Source organism: Littorina saxatilis, linkage group LG1, assembly GCF_037325665.1.
Source record: "Littorina saxatilis isolate snail1 linkage group LG1, US_GU_Lsax_2.0, whole genome shotgun sequence".
Classification (NCBI taxonomy): domain Eukaryota; kingdom Metazoa; phylum Mollusca; class Gastropoda; order Littorinimorpha; family Littorinidae; genus Littorina; species Littorina saxatilis.
In genome coordinates this window covers 97,329,903-97,357,658 of record NC_090245.1, presented here as the reverse complement: position 1 = coordinate 97,357,658, position 27,756 = coordinate 97,329,903, and the positions used below count along the sequence as shown (strand labels likewise).

Below are 27,756 nucleotides of genomic sequence, written 5' to 3'. Positions count from 1 at the left end.
AGTTCCTGAGGGCAGACACCATCATCAGAACATAACTAATCCATCATTATTGGTGGGTTACTGGCTTTGTTGAATGAATGTCAGAATGATCACGATTAATTGTTGTTGCTGTTTATACACGTGTTCGTTGGTATGTTGGGTGAAACATTCAACGAGTTAGAAGTAGGGGAGCTAACCGCATATCCTAGATATCACGTCTTCTTGTGCACAATCATGGCGAGTTGCTTCCCTTGTAAACACCATCTCATATCTCAGGACTCTGAGCTCAAAACTTTACTTCGAAAGGATGTGGTTTTAGGCTTGACCTAATCTTAATTCCCGTTCTTTTAACGCCTACAGAGTAAAAACAAATGACCGCGCGAACACCATAGAAGGTTTAGGAACTGAAGTTTAAATGTTCCAAAAGATAAACCTGTCTTGTTCTTTTGTTTCTTCTAATTCTTGATTCGGAAGTTTAGCAGTCTTTCAGTTCCTGATTCATGTACATTTACACTTTGACACAAGAAGAATGGTTCGGTCAAACTAAAACGGATTTCTTGTAACCGCGAGACAGAATTCCTGAAACGAAAGTAGAAATAACTTATCTCGGTTTCCGAGACTATCTCGCGGGACTATGTTGGTCGAGTCAACCAGCGCGACCTCTACACCAAAGCGAGATAACCGGACCAAGAGCTAGAACGATGGCGGCCATCAAGCAAAACGTCGAGACTTGGAAAAACAAGTTGGACAAGTTACTGCATGAGAAAAATGCACTCAATGATGTGCTGGGAAAGTTGGAGGCCAAAACTGGCGTCAGACGACTCTATATCGCGCTAGGTAAAGGTTTTAATTCTTCTGTGACTGTTGCAAAATGCAAGGTAGAGCGCTTTGTTGCGGAGAGGTGTTTCCGCCGTTTTGAGCGATCATCCAACAGGCTGTGGATCATAATCGATCCAGCAGACGTCGGATATAGCACTCCGTGTGCGCTAATATCATAGGATTTTGTATTGCTGTAAATGTGTGTGTTGTGTTGCTTGTTTTTCGTTTGACGATGTAAATTAGCATTTTAAATGTGACCAGTATGTTTGACTCTGAGCATAGACCATTGGTCTGTGGTTTGAGGCAAAACTCGACACGTGAATCAGAACAGCAGGCACACACAACCTGTGGCCTTACTTAGTCACGCTGTCAGTTAATAGTTATTGTGTTGTGTGGCACTGGCAGACACTCTCAGTGCTATGGAATGTATTTCATCACAAGCTAATTAATAATCTATCATCTAGTGTAACTTGTAAAAAAAGTTCCACATCTGATACATGGATGTGTTAGTACTGGTACTGGTAGTAGTAGTACTCAGTACTAGTAGTACTGGCAGAATAACTTCAAGAAGTCAGTGGCCCGGGACATACCACAGTTGATCTGCAGTGTTTATATATATATATGCTTGAAAACTCGATATTAAAACCAAAAGGGTCGATCGTATTCGACCATCATTTTCATTGGCGACCCGGGTGAGTTGCCAGGCGGTTTCTACTAGCCCGGTGGATTTTTTACTTGCCCCTGGCAATCGGGTGGATGATTTAGCCATCCCTGCTAGGGTTACGCCACAACTTTATTTTTGGTTGACCATAGGCATAGCCAATTAGCATTATTCTACTCCGCTGCAATAGCTAGGTTGACATCATGCACCAAGTGACCATTGGTTGATCTCTCTCTCAATAAGTATCAGTCACACTACTTGCGTCTTCAAAGTACTTTCGGTTTCAACCGTCTTTGTTGTTAATTAATTCTTTTGCCGTTTTTTTGCACAAATACATGCAAAAAAATAGTGCCCACACGTTTTTAAATTCAGGTATGTTAATGATATCACTTACAGGTACATGTGCACAGAAAATGTTCTAGTTTTAATCTTTTATGTAAAATACTAAAAATAACATCTTCTTAGTTAAAATGAAGAGATACGATTTTTTTTGATTTTTTTAAACCACACAAGAACGATTAGTAATTAAGCTCACAATATTTAAGCAGCTCAGACTCAGATGTTCATATCTTGCTATTTAAAGGCTGGGCAATGGATGAGACAGGGACAACAACTCCTTTGCATCACAGAATGTGAGTTAATTACGATGTCAGTTGGGGTTAACATTAAAATCCCAGAATTGGTTAATGACGGTAAAACTCAACATGGTCGCCTCCTCGCTGTAAAGTTTAGTAACTGTGGAATGGCTGAGCTGGATTATGTCGTCAAAAAGGCTTTACCATAGCCACTCGATCATTTCTAACTAATGTTGCGTAGTAGCTCCAGAAACGTAACCTAAAACTTAATGTCATTCTCATAGAGCTGAAAGCTTGGGGTTTTAGGTGATCACAAAGTGCCAGTCTATACACATCAACATCAAAACAGTAAAGTAAAATTAAAACTGATGGCATGATTCAACGATGAGGTAATAATTTACAATTGAAAGGCAATGATGATTTGATTAAACAGCGTTAGGGTACCAAATGAGCTGTTGAAACAGTTATGTATGTTCAGCAATTAAAACCATAAAAACTAAATTTTTACTGGCAGATCACATATACTATACAATGTCTGAGTGAGGCTTCTCCGGCTACATAACTTTTCAGGCCAGTTAAGCTGTTCAACTGAGATTTGACAGAAATAATTATTCATCTCAGCTTCAGTTTGAGGCCTGTGAGTTTAAAACTAATAAAAGATCATTCAAATAAAGCTTTTGAAAATGCACAGCCTTGTCTGCATAGCATTGTCTGGTAGACTTTGTTTTGAAGCTGCAACACTCTTCATGACTCATGCATCCATATGTACAGTTATGTTTGTAATAATTTTAAGAGGCTGTTCACATGTGCAATGCATTAATTTAAGCTGTGTTTCGCAAGTAACTTCACTTGCTGCTTGCTGTAATTTGTATTCCCCATGGTGATTTCAGAGAGTGATAGCCTATCAACAGCGCCTTAAAGTTGTTTGAGATAGGTGGTGGCCGTGAGCTTTGCTACTGGTTGGGCAACGTCCAGTATTCAGTTCAGAATTTACAATTTCAGTTCCTGTAATTTCAGACCAAGTCAAAACATCAAATCGCAAACAAACACAGCAACTGTGAATTACCAATGCTAAAAAGAAAGAAAAAAGGGTAGGCTGCAATGACCAATGTCGTGAGTCCCGTGGAGTTACCATGAATTATCATTAAACAACCATATGTAATGAGTTTTTTTCCTCAGAATTCAGTAGCTTCTTCTTCTTGTCGTTCGTCAGAGAATTCAGTAGCAATTCTGCAACTGTTGATTGTCATGGTTACACTTACAGTTACATGCTTCTATCATTGGCCAGTAGCTGTATCAGAGCTTGTTCAGTTTCCGGAAATCATGACTTTTGAAACACCATCTAGTAGTCCAGCAAATCCAGTTAGACAAAATGTCAACAGAGCAGAGTGTGAATAAATATTGATCACAGTTACTCAGTAACTGACATGTTCAGAGTTCAAACACTTTCAGAGCATTTGTGATTAAAAAAAGTTTGCATGCTCATCTTTTATTTAAATTCCTTTAACTTTAAAGGCACAGTGCAGCTCACAGCCTTCGTTTTGCGTTTTTGTTGCAGCTGAGTGCATTTACAGTTTAAATATCCTCCTATGGTAGTAAAAGAAACCCAAAACTACCCAACGACGACATCTGTGAAGCTCGACAGTTTCTTGTTCACGCGAGTGCATAAATTAACCTAGTTATTACGTGGTGTTTGGTCGGAGTTTGATTCAACTGAGTGATTCCGGCCTCCATTTGGTTTTACACAAATTCATGATGACGTCTGACATAGTTTGCTAGTGACGTGTCTTTTTGTGCATGATGTGGTGATCTACCTGATCTAAATTTAGATCCAAAAATAGGCCAAGACCAGCCGGGTCCGAGTACGAAATTAATTCGTAAAAAAATCGCAGTTCTTGACTCTTTGGGTGCAAGTCAATGAAACTTGGTAGTTCTTCTAAGGGATAGCTGCCTGAGGTATGACTAAAAGCCCCAGGGGCTCCGTGCACCTGGATTTGACAAGTTCGGTACCTTTAAGTGTGTTTCATTTCAAACAGATTGATGTTTCTTCAAATTCTTGTTGCAAACAGGAAAGCTAACTCTTGACAATGACAGTTGCCTTCTAGTGGAGATGACAAAAGCAAGTGTGATCTCCCTTTGACCACACCTGCTTCAGGTTGAATGCTCTGGTCATGTGCATGTCTGAAGAACAGTTTTGCATGTTTCCTTTGTTTTGTAATGATGGTTGGGCGTATTGAGCTACATAAGGCCAAAAAAAAAAAAGGGTCTGTTTACGGTAACCCGACCGACCCTATTTTTTTCGCGCGACCCTAGACTTTTTTTTGGCATTTGTGGGGGGGATAAAAATCTTCTTTTTTTTGTGCAAAATAACGTAAAAATATGGTTTTTGGAGAAAAAAATAATAATCCCGACCTACCGACCCTATTTTTTTGGCCTATGTTACCGTAAACAGACCCTTTTTTTTTTGGCCTAACCCCCCTATGTTTTGTAATGATGGTTGGGCGTATTGAGCTACATAACCCCCCTATGCACTCATCTCATGCAGATAGTGATTTAATTACTATCTGCATGAGATGAGTGCATTGGGGGGTTCACACAGGATCACCTTGAAGCAAGTAATTAGTATTGTCTATTGATTAACATCAGAGAGTTGGATTAGCAAGCAGACTAATATTGAACTATTGGCTCCTCTGAATGCAATGTATGGCTGCCTAAAATGGCAGGGTAAAAACTGTCATACATTAAAACCCCACATGTGCAAATAACACGAGTGCACCTGGGAGTGTCAGACCATGAGCGCAGAAGAACTAATTGGCACAAAAAGGTCGACATGGCCATAGACCTAATAGCCTGGACCGCCAACTCGTCACGTGACCCTTCGAGGTTACGACTCTTGACTTGCAGGGTCGCGTCCGGTTTGAAAGGCCAGCGATTCGAAGACAGTGAAAAGAAAGCACGCTCCAGTTATTTGTGACAATGGGAGGTGACAATGAACTGGATTTTCCAAAACTCCAAACTAAACTTAACAAAACTCATCGAAAAACATGTTCCATATGCACTTTTGCTGAGTTTATTTTAGCATTTTCAGAACTTACCTCAGCAACTTCGTCCATGTTTACAATCGACACCGGATATGACATCCCCCTGATTTCTGAAAGGCCATGTAAGCGTAGGTTCCTAAATGCGAGAGGCGCTACCTCGTAATAGAAAGAGCGGAGAGAGAGCTAGTTGGCGGTCCAGGATAAATGGTCTATGACATGGCTCAATGTCTGCTACCGTAGCCTTTTAACACAATTGACAAATTGGCTTAATTTATTTATTTATTTATTAAGGAGATTTCTATCGCGCATAACTAAAAGCACTATGCCATACTGTGATACAACCCCCTGCATCACACCACAAGAAGGAAAACTCTGTTTAGCGAGTACAGTAACTGTGCACGGGTGTCAAAACAGTGCAACCACTCCGGCATTGACAGGTTCCACTGTATGGTGTGTTGATATATATATATATATAATCTAAGCCTATCATTTCTGTATTAACCGCAGTTGGTACAAAATGTGCACAAGGTGCGAAACAGGATCTCGTTCTGCATGTGTTATTGTTCACCTGTGGAAGAGGCTGTGACAGGTGTGGTCGTCATAACCACACAATATTGCACAGACCGCAAAAAAGATCCGTGTCATTGAAGTTTTCCTGTATAAGTACAAACAGTAGAGGTTCCTTGTGCCACATCTGTGTCCTCTCGGGTTACTTCTCTGAACACTGTGGTATTGACTTTATGCCTTTCAACTCCACCGACACAGCTTTTGTGAGTCTCAGCTTGTCATTAAATAACTTTGCATATGTTTTATTGTTGGGGCAGGATGTGACCGTCCAGTGAATCTTGGATTGTACTATTGTAGTCACACATAGTTTTCACAAAGGAGTTGTCAGGGTTTCTGCTGTTTAGACGGTAATCATTGCGTTCTAGTGAAGTGTTCGACATGATGATGTGATTTTTTGTAGAAAAGCTTTGTTTCAAAAATTATGGATAATGTGTTCGCTGTTACTGTTAGATGAACATGGAGAAAATTGTGTATGGCATGTTCAATGGTTATTCAGCAGCAAGCTTCGAGGCCATAAGTTATCAGTGTTAACGGTGAAATGGCTAACACTGTATGGCCAGTGGATGTGATGCAGTGCATGTGTTGTATGCTTGTGCAGGTTTCATCTTAAAGATTGCGCTGTACCTGATGGTGAAATGGCTCACACTGTATCATTAGTGAATGTGGTGTATGATTGTACAGGTTTCATCGCATTAATTGCACTGTACCTGACGGTGAAATGACTTACTCTGTATCATTAGTGAATGTGTTGTATGCTTGTTCAGGTTTCATTGCGTTGATTGCACTGTACATGATGGTGAAATTACAGTATTATCAGTGAATGTGATGTATGTTTGTACAGGTTTCATCGCATTGAATGCACAGTACCTGATGGTGAAATGGCTAACACGTACTGTATCATCAGTGAATGTGCTGTATGAACTGTGCAGGTTTCATCGCATTGAATGATTGATTGCAGTGTACCTGATGGTGAAATGACTGTATCATCAGTGAATGTGCTATATGAACTGTGCAGGTTTCATCGCATTGAATGATTGATTGCACTGTACCTGATGGTGAAATGACTGTATCAACTATCATCAGTGAATGTGGTGTATGTGCAGGTTTCATCGCATTGATTGCATTGTACCTGATGGTGGGTTATGGCGCACAGTTCCTCTGTAACTTCATCGGCTTCCTCTATCCGGCCTATGCCTCGTGAGTATAATACACTTACTGCTGACCGGCACGGTTGGCCTAGTGGTAAGGCGTCCGCCCCGTGATGGGGAGGTCGTGGGTTCGAACCCCGGCCGGGTCATACCTAAGACGTTAAAATTGGCAATCTAGTGGCTGCTCCATTATGAGGTTAGTGCTAGGACTGGTTGGTCCGGTGTCAGAATAATGTGACTGGGTGAGGCATGAAGCCTGTGCTGCGACTTCTGTCTTGTGTGTGGCGCACGTTATATGTCAAAGCAGCACCGCCCTGATATGGCCCTTCGTGGTCGGCTGGGCGTTCAGCAAAAAAAACAACAACAAAAAACTTACTGCTGAGTTCACATACTGCACAACTCTCTCAGTCTCACACATGTGTCTGCATTAGACATTTTGCATCCCTCTCCCATTGAAATGAAAATGCTCGCATCACAATGTTTATAATTTGCAACAGCTTGGAATTTATCACTATCAGTATCAAAAGGTTTATTTTTTAAACTTGAACGACTGGAAGGATTGAAACAGCGAACCTTGTACCGGTTGACTGGAAGGATTGAAACAGCGAACCTTCTACCGGTCGCACAGCAGGTTGTAGAGTTTGATGTTATGGGAGACATTGTATTACTTTTTATGAGGACTGGTAATAATAATATTGGGCACACAAAAATTGTTTCCGATGACCATGCAGGCCAAAATTGGGGGGAAAAAATAGGGCCAGTACGTAACTTCATGGCAGACAGCTTTTTGTTGACGCCAGGTTGGCTATCGGGGACAATGTCCTGAATGGTTCGTGACAGCATAACTACTAAGTACTTTGTATAAATTGTAAGTAGGAGACTGTGTGCTTGTAATTGTTCAGTGAAAAGTCAGAATAACGCTGTCATGCAATTAACTGTGCAATGGTCACTGCATGCAGGCTGGTTTAGACAAGCTACCTTTTCTTTTAAACCACAGAAGTACAGCATGTATCTGAAGTAATGGCAGCTAGTTGCCTGTTGTTGCAGGATAAAGTTGACATTGTGACAAAAAGCCATCAGAAGGATTATTGCTGTGTGTTTGATCCTGTACCGTCGTGTATGCCAGTGTAGTAATAGCTGACACGTGTTGTTGCAGGATAAAGGCGATCGAGTCGCCACAGAAGGACGATGACACTAAATGGCTGACTTACTGGGTCACCTACAGTGTCTTCAGTCTCCTCGAGTTTTTTGCTGACCTTTTCCTCTTCTGGGTACCCTTTTACTGGCTGCTCAAGGTATGAATGAGTCATTACATGTATTTTGTGTGACTGGCTGCTCAAGGTATGAATGAGTCATTACATGTATTTTGTGTGACTGGCTGCTCAAGGTATGAATAAGTCATTACATGTATTTTGTGTGACAATGAATCAATGAATGAAGATTTCAATTAATACTATTTTTTTGGTGACAATGAAGATATTAATTAAAGGCTGCCATATACGTAGCGTTCGTTAATTAATTCATATTGTTTACACGTGCCAATAATGTTATAAAACTGTACCTAAGGGGATATAATAACGATTGGCTCCCCCCGCGGGTTAGGGGGAAGAATTTACCCGATGCTCCCCAGCATGTCGTAAGAGGCGACTAACGGATTCTGTTTCTCCTTTTACCCTTGTTAAGTGTTTCTTGTATAGAATATAGTCAATGTTTGTAAAGATTTTAGTCAATCAGTATGTAAGAAATGTTAAGTCCTTTGTACTGGAAACTTGCATTCTCCCAGTAAGGTCATATATCGTACTACGTTCAGACCTGGGAACCCATACGATTTCGCCGTATTTTGTACGCATGATTGTCGAGAATACGCTCAGTACGGTCAGTGGGAAAAAAATACGACGAGAAAAATTCCTAGACTACTTTTCTTCACAAGCCCATCCTGATGCCGATCCAGTATTTTGGCACATGATTACGTCACTATATTAGCCGCCGTCGAAAAAAATATAATCGGATCGTGTCAATCAATCAAAACAACCAGGCAAACGAAAGTACGGTATTTGGCAAAATCGGCTCCGAGAATAAACAAGTGAAACAAAGAAGAAAAGTGAAAAAGTTTGAAGAAAAATATCACACACACACAATTTGTAACCAACACACACATGTAGTCCCGCCCGGAATAAGCTTTTTTGGGGTGATTTACGACTTTTGCGCACATTTTGAGCAGACGAAAACACAACATGGCGGCTCTCGCTCCTCCAACTATCGCGAGACACAAAAAAACGAAATCCCGCGCGCACGAGATCCTGATACATCCGGTGTTTCTCTGTAGGCTTGTCACGACGACTTGTTGACAAACGAAGATTCGCGAAAGAAAGAGAAAAGCGCCGAGTCTTGAGTAGAGAGCTAATAAAGTACCGGTAATCGCTAATCGAGCGAAATGAAAATCCGCGGCGACTTACATTAGGTGAATGCTATTCAAGTTTAGGTAACGTTTTAGCCGCATTTTTTTATAAGCCGCAATGCGATTTTTTTAAATTTTTTTTAAAGTCGCGGCTTGTAGTCCATCAAATACAGTTTTTGTCAGTAAAAAGTGAAAAAAAGCATTTGTTTTAAATGTAAACTTAATTAACGGTGTGACGGACGCTCATGAGGCATGTTTTTATCATGGATGTGCAAACGCTGTGTGGAGTACGCTCATTTTTTTGAAAATACACCAAGTTTGTTTGAGAATACTCAAAAGTGCAAAACAGGGGTTCCCAGGTCTGTACGTTGCAAGCCCCTGGAGCAATTTTTGAGTCACTTGAGAAAAAGTGACTATGTAATCGGTCAGTGTTAGTCTGTCCGGCCGGCCGTCCGGCCGTCCGTAGACACCACCTTAACGTTGGACTTTTCTCGGAAACTATCAAAGCGATCGGGCTCATATTTTGTTTAGTCGTGACCTCCAATGACCTCTACACTTTAACGATGGTTTCGTTGACCTTTGACCTTTTTCAAGGTCACAGGTCAGCGTCAAAGGAAAAATTAGACATTTTATATCTTTGACAAAGTTCATCGGATGTGATTGAAACTTTGTAGGATTATTCTTTACATCAAAGTATTTACATCTGTAGCCTTTTACGAACGTTATCAGAAAAACAAGGGAGATAACTAGCCTTTTCTGTTCGGCAACACACAACTTAACGTTGGGCTTTTCTCGGAAACTATAAAAGTGACCGGGCTCAAATTTTATGTGAACGTGACTCATTGTGTTGTGAATAGCAATTTCTTCCTGTCCATCTGATGCCTCATATAATATTCAGAACTGCGAAAGTGACTCGATCGAGCGTTTGCTCTTCTTGTTTTATTAGTGCTTTTGTGAACAAGAAACAATTAACAAGTGGCTCTATCCCACCTTTCCCCGTCGCGATATAACCCTTCATGGTTGAAAACGACGTTAAACACCAAATAAACAGACATGAAAATTCTCCGTATTTTTGAAAAAAATAAACCGTATTTTTTTTTATTTTCCGTATTTTTCCGGGTTTTTTTTTTCCTAGTCATAGTTATAGTAAAATAGTTTTGGGGCCATGTTTGAATCCAATTTTAAGGCTCAGATTGCACCCTTGAAAAAACAAATTTCCGGGGGAGCATGCCCCCGGACCCCCCTAGAAGTCTTGGCGCTTTGCGCCTGCGAAACTTGGCGCTACGCGCCTTCGAATTTTGTTTTCTGTATTTTTTTTCATTCAGTTTTCATGCCTGATAAAGAAAGAAAGAACGATTGGCTGTAGCTTTCGAAGACAGAAAAAATTATTTCAGTATTGCAAAGTGGTGTTCATAGTGTCGAATGTAAACAGAACAGTCTCAAAGTGAAAGTGGATGTTATCCGGAAGTTGCGAAGTTAACAAGAATACAGAAAAGCGCGCTTTCCTGCTTAGCACAATACGCTACCGCGCTAATCTGGCGTGTCAATATCACTACGTTTTTCACGTGGAAGGTGAGCGATTTCCTTCACGCGGGGATTGACGAAGCTGTACTGTCTGTGTTGACGGTCTAAAAATAGCCCAAGTCCTGGAGAACTGTTGCTAAACATAACAATAAAGAGTTAATTATTTCTCGTAATTGGTAAGGACTTCAAACCTAAAACTTTGCAGGAAGCTTAATTTATACATCCCCGCAACAATGGGAAAAGCCCTGGAAGTAATTAAACTAATTAAATAGGACTATATGTCAGTTTTTAATACTATTTTTGTGTGACAATGAAGATATTAATTTATATTATTTATTTATATTATTTTTGTGTGACAATGAAGATATTGATTTATACTATTTTTGTGTGATAATGAAGAATTCAGTTTATACTATTTTTGTGTGATAATGAAGAATTCAGTTTATACTATTTTTGTGTGATAATGAAGAATTCAGTTTATACTATTTTTGTGTGATAATGAAGAATTCAGTTTATACTATTTTTGTGTGATAATGAAGAATTCAGTTTATACTATTTTTGTGTGATAATGAAGAATTCAGTTTATACTATTTTTGTGTGATAATGAAGAATTCAGTTTATACTATTTTTGTGTGATAATGAAGAATTCAGTTTATACCTTTTGCATCTTCCCTTATTCTGAATGCACAGTATTTTCTGCAAAGTTATTTCTGTAGGATTTTCTGTTCTTTCCATCCACTATACACTTGCCTGGAATTTATGAACGTGTTGCAGCATATGGTATTGATTGGTGATGCATGTACCTCAGTGCATGTCTGCCAGGTGATACAGTATTACTGTACAACTCTCCGCTTTCGAACTCCCTGCTTTATAAGATTTTCTTTTCGCAGTATCTGTAAATTGGCCTTCATTTTAATGTGAGGCTCTTTCTATTTTAAGATGTGATGTTTGGGGATGCTGTAGATGCCGAGATCAAGCTTGCTGTCCTCAGCTTGTGGCGCTAAACTTACAGTCATGACTCACTCAGTAACTGGGGGCTGGCAAAGGAAGGCAGTCTCTGAGTCTCACGTCTGTTCGAGAAGATACTGTTGAACCACCTTTTTCAGATCTCCCCAAATCTGAGATATGCCGGTCTTAAGAAGGCGGGAGTCTTAAAATGGGGGTAAATTTGCAAAGGTGTGACTGTGAGATGGAAATCTGAAAAAGGAAGTCTTGAAACGGGGGGGGGGGTCACTGTACCTGCACACACTCAGCACGCTATGCGTTGTTTTCAGTGCATTTTCCTGGTGTGGTGCTTCGCCCCCATTGAGAGGAACGGCTCCGTGACGCTGTACTACCGCTTCATCCGACCCTTCATCCTGCGTCACCAGGACAAGATCGACAAGGTTGTCGACCAGACCAAGGATGCCATCCATGAAGGTCAGTGCTTCCAGTGTTTGTTTGGCCGCCAGAAATTCCCAGGGTGCGGATTTCTTTTTCCAGTGCCTTGTTAGATTGAGCTGCTGGCTTGTCAACCAAAATTGCAGAAAAATGCTTGCTCCTCAAGCGTTGATGATATTTTTGTCTCCTAGTATATGTTTTTGCAGTGTTGGCTTTGGAATTGAGAAGGCTTGAGTGGATGCTTTCATGACATTTAGTTATGCAACAGGAGGGGGAATAGGTTGATCCTGTCCTTGTGCTGAAGCAGTCACTCTGTTGGTGCATGTACTAACTATGCCTGAAGGTTGAATTCTGACATTTTGAAAAGCCGCAGTTAGTTGCCGAGAGAAAATGTAGGTCAGAACCAGGTGGTTTTCATCCCCCACATGCATCAATTTGTTTGAGAGAAATGGTGTGGCGCGCTCATATCGTGCTGGCAGGGGCTGAGAGAGGGCAGGATGATGAGTATGGTGTTGCTGTTACAACTTACATTCATAGTATCCTGTCCTTTAGCTTGATGCTGTGGGGTTGGCTTTGACTTTGCCCTGAAGCTTTCGTTGGTGGAACTGACAAGCTACATTTGGCCCCAGAATGAAAGGGCTAATTACTAATGTCTGACCTTGTTAGCCAGGGAAACATGGGATGTCCTGTGTTCTGTCCCATCATTCACATAGTCAATGTCTGACCTTGTTAGCCAGGGAAACATGGGATGTCCTGTGTTCTGTCCCATCATTCACATAGTCAATGTCTGACCTTGTTAGCCAGGGAAACATGGGATGTCCTGTGTTCTGTCCCATCATTCACATAGTCAATGTCTGACCTTGTTAGCCAGGGAAACATGGGATGTCCTGTGTTCTGTCCCATCATTCACATAGACTTAGTCAATGTCTGACCTTGTTAGCCAGGGAAACATGGGATGTCCTGTGTTCTGTCCCATCATTCACTTAGTCAATGTCTGACCTTGTTAACCAGGGAAACATGGGATGTCCTGTGTTCTGTCCCTTCATTCACATAGTCAATGTCTGACCTTGTTAGCCAGGGAAACATGGGATGTCCTGTGTTCTGTCCCATCATTCACATAGTCAATGTCTGACCTTGTTAGCCAGGGAAACATGGGATGTCCTGTGTTCTGTCCCATCATTCACATAGTCAATGTCTGACCTTGTTAGCCAGGGAAACATGGGATGTCCTGTGTTCTGTCCCATCATTCACATAGTCAATGTCTGACCTTGTTAGCCAGGGAAACATGGGATGTCCTGTGTTCTGTCCCTTCATTCACATAGTCAATGTCTGACCTTGTTAGCCAGGGAAACATGGGATGTCCTGTGTTCTGTCCCATCATTCACTTAGTCAATGTCTGACCTTGTTAGCCAGGGAAACATGGGATGTCCTGTGTTCTGTCCCATCATTCACATAGTCAATGTCTGACCTTGCTAGCCAGGGAAACATGGGATGTCCTGTGTTCTGTCCCATCATTCACATAGTCAATGTCTGACCTTGTTAGCCAGGGAAACATGGGATGTCCTGTGTTCTGTCCCATCATTCACTTAGTCAATGTCTGACCTTGCTAGCCAGGGAAACATGGGATGTCCTGTGTTCTGTCCCATCATTCACATAGTCAATGTCTGACCTTGTTAGCCAGGGAAACATGGGATGTCCTGTGTTCTGTCCCATCATTCACTTAGTCAATGTCTGACCTTGTTAACCAGGGAAACATGGGATGTCCTGTGTTCTGTCCCATCATTCACTTAGTCAATGTCTGACCTTGTTAACCAGGGAAACATGGGATGTCCTGTGTTCTGTCCCATCATTCACTTAGTCAATGTCTGACCTTGTTAACCAGGGAAACATGGGATGTCCTGTGTTCTGTCCCATCATTCACTTAGTCAATGTGCCAATTTGCACACTGCTCGTTCTGCTTGCTTGCACTTGAGCTTTTGAGTGGGATATATTATGGAAAAGTAAATGTCAATTGCGACAGTCTTTGACTGCAAGGAAGAAGAGTTTAGCGGTTGTTCTATCCAAATATGAAAATGAATGGGAATCTTGGTTTAAAGTGTTGCTTTGGGTTGTCATGGAAAACGTCTGTCTCAAATCATGCATCGCCTGTCATGTCATCATTGTTGTGATTGGTCATTGCCAGTGTTGAAAATGTAGCATGTTTCGCTTTACTGGTGGTGCTGCAATAACCTTGTGCTGTGTCCTGTGTTCCTGCAACTCATGGAATTGAGGATTCATGGTGCTTTTCATGTAGTGTCTGTGTGCTTGGAAACGTACCTGTGTAAATCGTTACGTGTTCACTCTGCCTCTTCAGTACAATCTTGTTTCACTGCAATGTTTCAGTTTCAAAAGAAAAATCACACTTGTAACTCTTTAAATGCACTGATATGCATTTTCATTTTGATGTTTTGCCTTTCTTTGTTCACCCTAAGTGTATTAGGGCTATTCACTTTTCTGCCTCTTTTAATTATATTTGAACAAGAGACTGAAAAACACTCTGGTTTTGTTACTTTGAGAAGAACTAAACTCTTTCGTGACCAATGAATTGTGAAGCTACCTAAACACTCTAGCGAGATCTGGTGATGTATGACACACCAAGAACAAAATGAAACAGAAGAACCTTTGAAGCTGGTGACAACAGCAGGGTGATAGGCATCAACGGTAGATCAGAAAGAATAGTGAAATTGGCGAGAAATATATATATAGCTATTCTGATGGACACGTGGGGGAATTCGGGGGCTGTGATTGGATGGTCTCTTCCGATCATCAAAGCATAATGCTACGGAAGTCGGCCATTTTTGCCAATATCCAAAAGCATATTGGCAATAACAAAGACACATGGTTCCGGTTTACCCATCTGTACCACACGATGTTTCAATTGACAACAGCATACACTGACAACTTGAAATTCTTCTCGGGAATGTTTTTCAGCTTTACAAATGTCGATAGCATACCCTTTTCTGCTAACTTCCCGATGAAACAGGACTAAACCAATTATTTTCTGTCCCTAAACACCACAAAATGCCCAAAGTCGAAAGATGTAGTGCAAACAGGGGAGTAAAACGGAACAGCCGTTTTTGTGTGCCTGTGTGAGCTCAGCCGTTGCCGACTGACACAAACTTTTGCATTCGGCTTTTCTTATCTCTTAACTCCACACTAAATACCCCACTTTTTCCCCATTGAAGTATTGATGTACAACCCATGGCACTAACATTCATGTAGTCGTTTATAACTGAAGTTGAAAAATTCGCTTCATGACAAGACAAGTATAAATGCCATTCACCCAAACTGAAAACTTCGCTGCCGTCTGCTCGCGTTGTACGGATTAGCTGTTCTCTTCTCCTCCCCTTGTTGCATCCTAGTTCTTCAGTTATTTCTAGTTTTTCGTTGATGTTGTGTTTTGGTCTTCTTCATAAGTAGTCTTGTTCAAAATTAAAAAAACTCAAACTTCTTTTTGTTGTATACGAATGAACTAATAAAAAGCTGTTTAAGAGCTGACTGTTGTCAAATCGGTTTTTTTTTTCTTTTTCCAAAGTCAGGGTGGCGCCTGCGCAAAACTAATGCGCATAAAAAACGGCGTCTGCTATCAAAACCTGAGATCAACGCATCGACGCAAACACTGTCATTTTGTAGGTTTGGAACAACAAATCAAGGTCAGAACAGCTATACAGTGGAGTCCGGGTACAACGAATCTCAAGGGAGATACATTTTAGTTGGTTATATCAGCAATTCGCTGTAGAGTTTTCAACCCTAAATGGCCTGAAGACAAGTTTTCCCACTCACCTTCAAATGATCGACGCAAAAACTGTCATTTTGTAAGTTTGGAACAACATATCAAGGTCAGAACAGCTATATAATCGCTATTGTATTTTCACCATAGCAATAGGGTCCGATATTTAGACTCGAACAAGTATAATGCGATTCGTCTTCGACTCGTCGGCATTACACTTGTCTCGTCTAAATATCGGACCCTATTGCTACGCTGAAAACACAATAGCTGTTAATGCTCTGACAGTGAGAGCGGCACACTGTGACAGCTGGTCCAAGTGACAGCATCATGTCGTGATGAGTGCTGAACGTGGCGACAGAAGGCAGATCTTATCTGTACCCTGCATTTTATTCCACCTGGTTTTCAGGTCAGTGATCTGTCGCAGAGGTTTATTGTCACATCTGAAATTAAGTTACTTTTTTCCTGCATATAAAATAACCACAAAACATAATTTGTGATTGAGATTCGGCACATCTCAGGGTATAACTTGTCAGAACAAGAAATGGAACTGACGCTATGGTTTTGTTTATTTTAAGTGCACAGAAGGTATGGTCTCATTACATGTTACATTGTAACCAGATAATAGTAGACTGCAGTCAACCAGCTACCTTCACTGGTTCATGTGAAAACCTGTAACCAGATAATAGTAGACTGCAGTCAACCAGCTACCTTCACTGGTTCATGTGAAAACCTGTAACCAGATAATAGTAGACTGCAGTCAACCAGCTACCTTCACTGGTTCATGTGAAAACCTGTAACCAGATAATAGTAGACTGCAGTCAACCAGCTACCTTCACTGGTTCATGTGAAAACCTGTAACCAGATGATAGTAGACTGCAGTCAACCAGCTACCTTCACTGGTTCATGTGAAAACCTGTAACCAGATGATAGTAGACTGCAGTCAACCAGCTACCTTCACTGGTTCATGTGAAAACCTGTAACCAGATGATAGTAGACTGCAGTCAACCAGCTACCTTCACTGGTTCATGTGAAAACCTGTAACCAGATGATAGTAGACTGCAGTCAACCAGCTACCTTCACTGGTTCATGTGAAAACCACAGTCTGTCTCTTGGGTCATGCTCCGTTCCGTCTTTTGGATCATGGTCCAACATAATCGCTTTGTCTTTTTCATTCAAACACAAAATAAGCAAAGTTTATGCTCTTGGTATAAGAAAATAGCAAACTAATATTTTTAACTATTGGTTTCAATTTCACACAAGTAAGATTATGTAGCATGTGTCTATTCTTCTGCAGTACAAATGTAGTTTATCTGTTAAGATATATATAAAAAAAAGATAAATGGAGTATGCCTTGTGAGTGCCGGAACAAAATCAAATTACCTTTGTAACAATGGCAAAACAAAGCGCCAAAATGGCTGTGTGCGAGGCAATTTTCCTTGTTTTTATAAGGACATTACAATCTTTGAGTCTTGAGTCTTGAGACTATGTGTGTTGTTGCTTGCCTTGCCTGGGGTAGTACTAACATCTTAGCTTGCTTGACGTACTGTAACCATTCCCTGTGTTGCTGTCACTCTCACAGTCTTTGGTTTGGCCAAGGAGGGCGTCAGTCAAGGTAAGTTGTTGTACAGGCCACCTTTAAGTCACTGTTGGACTTTGGTTTTTCATCTTTTCTGATGGAAGGTTTGTGGGACAGGTTTGTGTTTTCTGAGCGTTTTCACGTTTGTTTTTCACGTGGTGTGCATTTTGTGGTCATGTGCATTTTGTGGTCATGTGCACTGCCTGTGCATTTTGTGGTCATGTGCACTGCCTGTGCATGTTACAGGCACTCAAAGTGGTGTGCATTTTGTGGTCATGTGCACTGCCTGTGCATGTTACAGGCACTCAAAGTGTTTTTTTATGGGTTTTTTTTTAGCAGTTATGTTCCCTTCAAACATTCTTCGTTTGCACTCTTGTTTTTTTTCAATGTTTTTTTTTAAATTTTATCTTGTTCCGGTTTTTGTGTGAACTGTTACCTTCATGCCCAACATTGGTTTTTCTAGCTGCCAGGGAATCAGAAGAGTTTGAAGAGTTTCTATATTTGTTATATACCAGTGCCCTTAGATAATTATATAATTATTGCATACAGTTTTAAAGAAAATGTCCCTGACTCCCTACAATGTCGTTATGGCGTGTAGTGTTCAGAATAGGCACTTGTTGAAATGCATACAGTGTACATACAGGTACATAATTATACACGTCTGTGTTGATATACAGTTTTGGGTTAACATTCCTAAGTACTTATTTTTGTTTGACTGTTTAATTTGTAGTTAGATTGTTTATTTGTTTGATTTGATTTTAGCTTGTGGGTGTTATGTTGCTTTGTGAAATTTGTGTTAGACTGGCACTAAAAGATTAATTACCCAAGTTTCATTCATGAACTTGATTCACTGTCTGTTTTGAAAAGAAGTTCAGTGCTACTTCAAAATTTGCTAAGCCTGATGTTATCTTACCATGAACATAAAAAAAACTTTAAGCAATGATGGGGGAATGCACAGACCATGAAGTACTTACTAATAGCAGGATAAAACTTATACAGTGGTACCTCTAGCTAACGACATTGGAAATGTAACAAAAAATGTGGTCGTTATACCGTCAGGAGAAGGAGAAATGATCCGTCAGGCAAAAATGGGTCATAATGTTGAGGAAGCTGTAAAAGAGAACGTTGTTAAGGAAGGTACCACTGTGTTTTGAGATTATCTCACTGACTGTAATAAGCAAACTATGAAGTATGTGTACCGACTAATAGTAGTTTAACACTTATGTTGTGTTGTCTCACTATGAGCATACAGAAAACCCCTAACCATGAAGTGGAAGTGAACTGACCCAGAAGTACAGATAGAAGTGTAAACCTTTTTTCTGATCCCTATGTGACGTAGCAACCTCCCCGAGGACTAGATCGGCAGCCCAGAAAACCTCCAAGGATAAGTAGCCGTGCATGATGAGATGGCTGCCAGTGTATGGCTCAGGTTTGATCCCTTTGTTCGGCTTATCCCCACGCTTCTTTTCACCGCCCTGTTCTTGTTACTCTTCACTTTTGTGTTTGGGTCAGCGGCCACCTGTTGCCTGCCGGGCCTTGTTAATTACTGACACTGGTTACAGCTGTTGGTCGGAATCGCCACGCGCTTTCTTTCTTGTCAGAACACAGTCAGGGTTTTAGCTCACGTAAATGTAGCCTTGAATTGATCCACTCTGTCTCAGTGTGTGTGTGTGTCTTTGTGGGTGTGTTGTAGCAAATGTAAAAATAACTCTCTGACAGTGTGTGTGCGTGTGTGTGTTGTAGCAAATACAAAATTAACTAAAACATTTGACGATGTTTTGGAAACTAAATACTAGCATATGAGGAATTTTTTTATTTAAATGCGCTATTGTGCTTTTGATTATAAAGAACCTTGAGCGAGAGCTTTCCAGCAGGGCGTGTTCAGACAAAGTGTATAGCATGAACAGAATGATGTTGGGTGAAATATGAAGCAGATGTTCCATGTATCATTTCATTATGCTTTTGCTGTTGCATCCCTTTGTTGATACAAATTGTTTGCATGTACCACTACCCTTTTGGCATGAAAACACCATGAAAACACCATAATATCATGCAGCATTGCTAACCCCTGTGTTGTCGCATTGCTTTTCCCTGCATGAAACCAAGAGACCCATCCAAACAGTCCACAGCGACCGAGTTGCTTGTTCCTTGGCACTAATGACTGCATGGAATTGCCAGCAAAAGACAGAATAAAACAAAAGCAGTAACTTTACTTGACCAGTCGTTCGCCACCCAGTGTTGGTCTCAGGTCCCGGCCTTGAGTCACTGGAAAACACGGTGATCAGACCCCTGACTGGTTGACCGTCTGATTGTTTTGGCATGTAGGAGGACTTCTGACTGGTTGACCAATTGTTTTGGCATGTAGGAGGACTTCTGACTGGTTGACCAATTGTTTTGGCATGTAGGAGGACTTCTGACTGGTTGACCAATTGTTTTGGCATGTAGGAGGACTTCTGACTGGTTGACCAATTGTTTTGGCATGTAGGAGGACTTCTGACTGGTTGACCAATTGTTTTGGCATGTAGGAGGACTTCTGACTGGTTGACCAATTGTTTTGGCATGTAGGAGGACTTCTGACAGAACAGTGTTCTCACTTTTGTTCGAATTTCAATACTTTGAAAAGCAACTCGTGTCATTCTGGTACGTCACAGCAAGCCATGTAATAAGTATTCTCTATTTTTGAACATGGTCTACTGTGAAAGAGATATTAAACATTTCAAACAGTGAAGACGAACACAAGAGAAGGAAGGGTATCTATCAGGCATGTGATCTCAGGGAGACGAACTAAAAACTGCCAAGTTTCCATGGTTCCAGCCAGCTGTGTACCTGCCGCTTGTTGATCTGTATAAAATACATGTATTTGTGTTTCTCTTTCAGCTAATACTAGTACATTGTAATAGCGGATGTATGAAAGGCGACATTGCATGTTTGTGTAAGGATGAATGAGGTGCTGAATCAAGCTGATAATACAGTGGAACCCCCTTTTTAAGACCCCCCAATTTAAGACTTCCTCCCTTTTAAGACCCTGTTTTCTCGGTCGCTTTGTTCATAACGTCTGTATATTTACCTCCATTTTAAGACTCCCTCCATTTTAAGATCCCGCAGTGGGGCACTGCGGTTATGAAATTAAAAGCCCCTCCTGTTTTTGGAACCGCAGGAGCTTTCTAGTTTGCTGTTAGGTAGATTTTTGGTTCCTCTTTCCTGTCATGCTCTCTTTTTCTTCATGAATTCTTTTCTTTTTTCTGCCTTCTTGCTCATTCACCTGTATTTTTTCCAAAAATCTCTTCTCTTGCCGCTTGTCTCGCGATTCATGTATAGTTTAATCTGTTAGTGTTCTGATGTAAGTCCAGCAGTAGATAGGTTAAGCCTATTTTAACATACTGGAAACTGGTAATCTTCCAGTAGGTATTAATTTAGTTTTACTAAAGCCTGCTGGGACACAAGTAATGGGTTAGTGCATTTGTAAACAGGAATCGCTTGACAAGTGGCCCCCTTCATCCCCCCCTTCCTCGTCCTGATATGGCTCTGCGTAGTCGGCTGGACGTTAAGCAACAAATAAACAAAAAAATCCTTTTTAAGACGTGATTTTCTCAGATTTGTGGAGGTCTTAAAAGGGGGGTTTTCATGAATACAAGTGTGGCAACTGAGAATGATGATCACACATGAATACAAGTGTGGCAACTGAGAATGATGATCACACATGAATACAAGTGTGGCAACTGAGAATGATGATCACACATGAATACAAGTGTGGCAACTGAGAATAATGATCACACATGAATACAAGTGTGGCAACTGAGAATGATGATCACACATCAATACAAGTGTGGCAACTGAGAATGATGATCACACATCAATACAAGTGTGGCAACTGAGAATGATGATCACACATGACAATCTTCAGACTTAAGGCTGAAATTAGACTGTTCTGTGCATTCCAAGGGTACAGTTGCAGCGCAGTTTGGTGATACATACCCAGAATGTGTGTATTATTTTTGAGTCATACTCATAGGTCACTTTCAGCCTTTTTACATTTAGTCAAGTTTTGACTAAATGTTTTAACATAGAGGGGGAATCGAGATGAGGGTCGTGGTGTGCGTGTGCGTGTGTGTGTGTGTGTATGTAGAGCGATTCAGAGTAAACTACTGGACTGATCTTTATGAAATTTGACATGAGAGTTCCTGGGTATGATATCCCTGGACGTTTTTTTCATTTTTTCAATAAATGTCTTTGATGACGTCATATCCGGCTTTTTGTAAAAGTTGAGGCAGCACTGTCACACCCTCATTTTTCAATCAAATTGATTGAAATTTTGGCCAAGCAATCTTCGACGAAGGCTGGACTTCGGTATTGCATTTCAGCTTGGTGGCTTAAAAATTAATTAATGACTTTGGTCATTAAAAATCTGAAAATTGTAAAAAAAAAATTTTTTATATAAAACGATCCAAATTTACGTTCATTTTATTCTTCATCATTTTCTGATTCCAAAAACATATAAATATGTTATATTTGGACTAAAAACAAGCTCTGAAAATTAAAAATATAAAAATTATGATCAAAATTAAATTTTCGAAATCAATTTAAAAACACTTTCATCTTATTCCTTGTCAGTTCCTGATTCCAAAAACATATAGATATGATATGTTTGGATTAAAAACACGCTCAGAAAGTTAAAACGAAGAGAGGTACAGTAAAGCGTGCTATGAAGCACAGCGCAACCGCTACCGCGCCAAACAGGCTCGTCACTTTCACTGCCTTTTGCACTAGCGGCGGACTACGTTCAATTTCATTTTGTGAGTTCCACAGCTTGACTAAATGTAGTAATTTCGCCTTACGCGACTTGTTTATTCATCCCAATTCCCATGTCTGCTTTGGTGGAACCTGGCTGCCTTCAGCCCTTTTCTGGTATATTTGATGCTGTTATTATGTAATAAATGCTTGGACTGCGTTGAAAAACATACACAGATTCATAGTGTGAAAAAAGGACTATGTTCTTTTGCCTTCTCCAGTTTGGGATATTTGTCCAGAATTTGGGGAGTTAAATGAGAGGCTGACATTGACTGTATTGGGAAGGTTTGATAGCTGATTGTTAAAGGTCAGTTTATCATTAGGCCAAACAAATATATATGTTGGTTTAGGGTAACATGACTAAACAAAAATAGGGTCGGTATGTCGGCTTTTTTGACTCACATGCGAAGCAAAAGTGAGTCTATGTACTCACCCGAGTCGTCCGTCCGTTGGACGTCCGGACGTCCGTCCGTCCGTCCGGAAAACTTTAACGTTGGATATTTCTTGGACACTATTCAGTCTATCAGTACCAAATTTGGCAAGATGGTGTATGATGACAAGGCCCCAAAAAACATACATAGCATCTTGATCTTGCTTCAAGGTCAAGGTCGCAGGGGCCATAAATGTTGCCTAAAAACCAGCTATTTTTCACATTTTTCCCATTTTCTCTGAAGTTTTTTAGATTGAATACCTCACCTACATATGATATATAGGGCAAAGTAAGCCCCATCTTTTGATACCAGTTTGGTTTACCTTGCTTCAAGGTCAAGGTCACAGGAGCTCTTCAAAGTTGGATTGTATACATATTTTGAAGTGACCTTGACCCTGAACTATGGAAGATAACTGTTTCAAACTTAAAAATTATGTGGGGCACATGTTATGCTTTCATCATGAGACACATTTGGTCACATATGATCAAGGTCAAGGTCACTTTGACCCTTATGAAATGTGACCAAAATAAGGTAGTGAACCACTAAAAGTGACCATATCTCATGGTAGAAAGAGCCAATAAGCACCATTGTACTTCCTATGTCTTGAATTAACAGCTTTGTGTTGCATGACCTTGGATGACCTTGACCTTGGGTCAAGGTCACATGTATTTTGGTAGGAAAAATGTGTAAAGCAGTTCTTAGTGTATGATGTCATTGCTAGGTTTCGTTACCCTAAAGGTCGAGGTCAAGCATGTGAGTCGTATGGGCTTTGCCCTTCTTGTTATTTTTTATTTTTAGTCGGTATGGTTCGCAAAATGTGCCAGAGGTTGTTTTTGGGGAGATTTGTTTTGGAGAAGAAAAAAAGTTTTAGGGTCGGGGGGAGGGAAAATAGGGTCGGTCATGTTATCCTAAACCATCGTATATTTTTGTTTGGCCTTAGCGTTGAAAAACACAAGAAATCTGTACTAACCAATTTAAGGACAGCACACACACACAAAAACAGTCAAATGTTCACCTATGGAGGGTTCTTTAGAGTACTTTAGCAAAGTGATACATGTTGGACTGTGGTTTGTGTTGCAGCCAAGGACATGGCAAAGGACCTGGCCAACGAGGAAACCATGCGTCGTATGGCTGACCAGGCCAAAATGGACTGAGGGGACACAACTCTGCTCACAACCAGGGCAACCTTGCTCCACTGGGTTGAGGCCCCTTACAACACCAGTCTGCGTGTCTGGAATCCTTTAACTGTTTTACTAATTATGTCAATGAGATAAACATACTGGCGTAGATTTTTGTTCTCGTTTTGTCTGGTAATTTATGCACTGGCGTTAGGGATGTTAAAAACGGACTGATTTCCCTGTGCTGTGCATAGCTCATTCTGTGACCTCGTAATGACCTCTATACGGGTTCATGGCGAGAGTCCGATCACACGCATCTCTGTACTCTCATTTCCCATCAGGATGTCAGTAGTTTTGCGTACGTTTCTGATCTGTGCTTTTTAGGATTGACTGCTGAGTCTGCTTTTCACGCTCTGTGTGTCTCTGTGATGAGTCACACAACCACGTAGCAGAAGTTTGCCCTGACTTCACGCTTTCTGTGTAAAAAATAAAATGTAATCGTCTGAACTTGCAAAATTTAGCCGCTATGTTTGTCAGGGGTAATGCTACATTTCAGTGCATTTTGGGAGAATTGGGCGAAGTAGTTTTATGTAAAGCTTTAAGTTAACAGAAGCAGTTCTTGCCCCAAATGTCTCGGAGGAAATGCATGAAGTAAACAACGCACACGTTTTCTATGTACATCTGCTCTGCTCATTCTCTTTCCGGACCAGACATTTCACAATATTTGCTCAGAAGTGTTGCCATCATGCTAAACATTTGTGTGCGTTTTCATTAGTGCCTGCACTAGGTTCTACGTTTGTTTTTTGGTCCCTGTATGAATATCGTGGATTTGAAAATATCTTGGTAACAAATTTCTTGTTTAGTGTGATGCATGTATCTGCATGGAGTTTCATTACGGTTTCCGTGTGTAATCATTTGTCATCTACTTAGTACTTATCTCTTTGCGTGAAAATAATTTGGATACAGATTTGCCATTTAGCAACTTTGATGCAAATAATGATATCATTGAGTTTAATTAGGTCAAGTTCATCGTCAGAATAACAATGGGCAATGGTCAAAAGGGTAAGACTGTTCTCAAATTGATGAGATTTTCTGGCCTTGATCTAACTGCTGGTGGCTATTCACAGTTGGTTTGACCAAGTACCATGCTTAGCTGGCTGAGGAAAGGGAAAAAATGGGGGGTGGGTGGAACTTGCATGTTATTGAACTTTAAGGTAAATTTTGTTAGTTTATAAAAATCAGCACCCTTTGGCTCCCCTATCATGATTTGGTTTTTTAACCACATTTCAGTTGGTAGATAAAATCAGTCGAATTTATAGGGATTTTTGGCACAGAGACCTTGTATAACTGGTCCCCTTTAGTGAAAGTTTACACCAATTTACTGATAAAAAAACGACAGAAATTATCTCAGGCCACATTTCTCTTTTATCTGACTTGACCAAAGCACTTCAGATATTATGTTTCTTTTGTCAGTACACATTCCCCTTGTAGCCGTTTGGTGTCCAACTTATTTATTGCATATCAACCCTTATACTCTTTTCCTCCTAGCATTAACCTTTTGCCTTTAGTTTAATTTATAAACGTTTTTTCATAGAGATAATATTTAATTTTTGACGGTGCAATAGAGACCTAGCTGGCTGCGGTGGGTAGTGTAAATTACGAGCTAAACTCATTCTGTTGTACATATAGACCTGTACTCATCACTCGCAAGTCCTGTGGTGTCTTGACAACATTTTGCTTACCTTGTGTATTAGCATGCGTTTCCATGTTGTGGGATTTTTCAGGGAACGGCTGGAAGGTCTAGTCACTTTGTCAATCTCTTTCTCACCTCCCCTTTACTGTATGTGCATTTGTTGAGCTACTAATGTTTACTGGCGTTTTACGGAAACTGATTTTTGTCCACCCACCTTTTGTAAGGACTCCTTCATATGTACGTTTTTTGATTTGTTCCAATTGTTTCCTGTTCAGGTTTCGACTTCTTAGTGGGAAAGTTTAATGTAGCGTTTTCTGTACGTACACTGGTTATACAAAAGATAACTCCTATGGTATTGGAAGATAGCAAAAGAGAAAAATAGACAATAGCAAAAAGTTTATATGTGCCTACAATAAGTTTCTGTAGTTATGTGTTTTCATAAAAAAGGTACTCCTCTGGCATTGAAGAATGGCAAAAGACAGAAGTGAAAAATAGACAATAGCAGAAGGCCTATAATTATGTGCCTACAAAGACATCTTTCAGCAGTGCGGACACATATTACGTGAACCAGAATTGGAACAGGCTCTGGTGTCAGTTTAAGATATTTTAAGGCACAGAACTGTGAGGTCTTGTTTGTAAAGTCTGCATGTGATCAGACTACTGGGGAACAAAGCACAGTGTGACTTGGTGACTATTCGACTGTAGTGGTTTGCTGATTTTGTGTCACGTCCATTATATTTCCCTCCTAGCCAGATATATAGGCAACAGCTTTTTCTGCTCTTTTACACATTTGCTGGGCAAATTCACGCTGGATAATATCGTTGGTAGTTTTGTCTTGATTCAGTTCTGTTGAAACACACAGAAAGGATAGGGACGTAACTCACAGTAGATGATTTCCCTTTGATGTCTCTGTTTCCTTAATATTGTTCTAATCTTCCTTTTGGAATAAAATACCTGTCCGTCTCTGAGCTGTCTTTATTTTCACGTGTGTGTGTGTGTCACGATCGGGTGACAGAGACCAAGAAAGTGTCACTCAGTGGAGTGCCTGTTCTTGGTCGGTTATGATAGAAAGCGCCTGTGCGTGATATTGGACACAGCAGAGTTTGCTGACAGCGCTTAATGAACACGGATGTTTTGAAACGCACGAGTTTTACAGTGGAGGTTTCTGCTGTCATAGAGCTGACGGTTTTTCGCTGACAGCGCGCACGGGATTTTCAGGGATTGAGTTTCTCGTGTCTTTTTTCTGCTTGGGGAGGCAGAATTGTGTATAGCTGGACTGGTTTTGTGACAAGGTCAGTCACGTGTATTTGGCTAGGTTGTCTGTCTGAGACACATATACGGGACACTTGACACCCAGCGGCAGAAGGGGAAGGATCTAATACACAGTTTCTAGAGTATGATGGTTTTTCACCGAATATTGTATTCGGCACTCTAGGGGAGCTTCCACCGGTTATTTCCTTCACACTGCCACATATTTTGCTGAGGACAAGTCGTCAACATTCCTTCGTCGGCGATGGCTTTCGCATAAGGATTCGACAAGGGGTTCTGGACGTTTTTGGTCACTGTTGACGAACAGAGGCTGGTCCAGGGAGGAAGCGGACTTTGCTTCCATTGAGAGTACAATCATAGGCTTTTGAGGTAATAAATCATTATTTAACGCTGTTGATGAGTCTGTGTTGTGGAATGAAATACTCTCTGTTGTTCTTTCCAGGTTAGCGCATAATTTACTCTCTGTGACGCTAAAATACTAATCTGTATATGGTTTTTGCAGATAGGGAGAGAAGGACGGAAAATGGCTGTTTTGTTGTTGTAAAAAGTCAGTTTTGTGCAGGCCCACGTGCTCGATGAGATATTTAAAGATGACATGTTTTAAGGTGGTGGGTGAGGGGTAGCTGACATGTTTAGTGCACCGATGCTTTCTGTTTGCAGCCTTCGTTCGTTTCGTGTTCCTGTAACATCTGCACGGCTGACTCTGGCGGGAACTGTTGAGGCTACGCTAACCAGGAGACCGGCTAACCAGCGGACCGGCTAACCAGCGAACCGGCTAACCAGCGGACCGGCTAACCAGCGAACCGACTAACCAGTATACCGGCTAAGCAGCAGCAGCAGAGATAAAGCTAAGTGCACCATGTCGTACGCACCCCGTTGACCACCGTTGTCTTTCGTATCTATGATTTCATTGGAGTAGTGACAACGTGGGGTGTGGGACACCTGCACGAACTAGAGCTTTTCGAACAGAACATTCTCATTTGACTGTATTTACACGGGTTCAGCGTGTTACTATAATTT

At 40.8% G+C, this 27,756-nt stretch overlaps 1 protein-coding gene across 5 annotated transcripts; it reads left to right on the top strand.

The window, feature by feature from the left end:
- The first annotated feature begins 640 nt into the window (after positions 1 to 640).
- LOC138946937 (receptor expression-enhancing protein 5-like) lies at positions 641 to 26,432 on the top strand. 5 transcript variants are annotated; one of them, XM_070318380.1, is made up of 6 exons: positions 641 to 816; positions 6,746 to 6,839; positions 7,947 to 8,085; positions 11,987 to 12,131; positions 18,777 to 18,866; positions 23,737 to 26,432. In XM_070318380.1, exons 1-5 carry the CDS (start codon positions 681 to 683, stop codon positions 18,827 to 18,829), a joined length of 567 nt encoding a protein of 188 aa, XP_070174481.1. In that variant the 5' UTR covers positions 641 to 680; the 3' UTR covers positions 18,830 to 18,866; positions 23,737 to 26,432. The 5 variants fall into 5 exon arrangements, with proteins under 5 accessions (XP_070174481.1, XP_070174460.1, XP_070174470.1 ...); XM_070318359.1 differs by lacking the exon at positions 18,777 to 18,866 and adding an exon at positions 17,441 to 17,473; XM_070318386.1 differs by lacking the exons at positions 641 to 816; positions 18,777 to 18,866 and adding exons at positions 5,676 to 5,845; positions 17,441 to 17,473.
- Positions 26,433 to 27,756: the final 1,324 nt, after the last annotated feature.

Excerpts from the sequence above, each read along its gene's own strand:
- LOC138946937 (XM_070318359.1), top strand. The coding sequence starts at position 681 with ATGGCGGCCATCAAGCAAAACGTCGAGACTTGGAAAAACAAGTTGGAC. Across the intron at positions 817-6,745 it reads ACGACTCTATATCGCGCTAG|GTTTCATCGCATTGATTGCA; the intron begins GTAAAGGTTTTA and ends GTGTATGTGCAG. Across the intron at positions 8,086-11,986 it reads CCTTTTACTGGCTGCTCAAG|TGCATTTTCCTGGTGTGGTG; the intron begins GTATGAATGAGT and ends CGTTGTTTTCAG.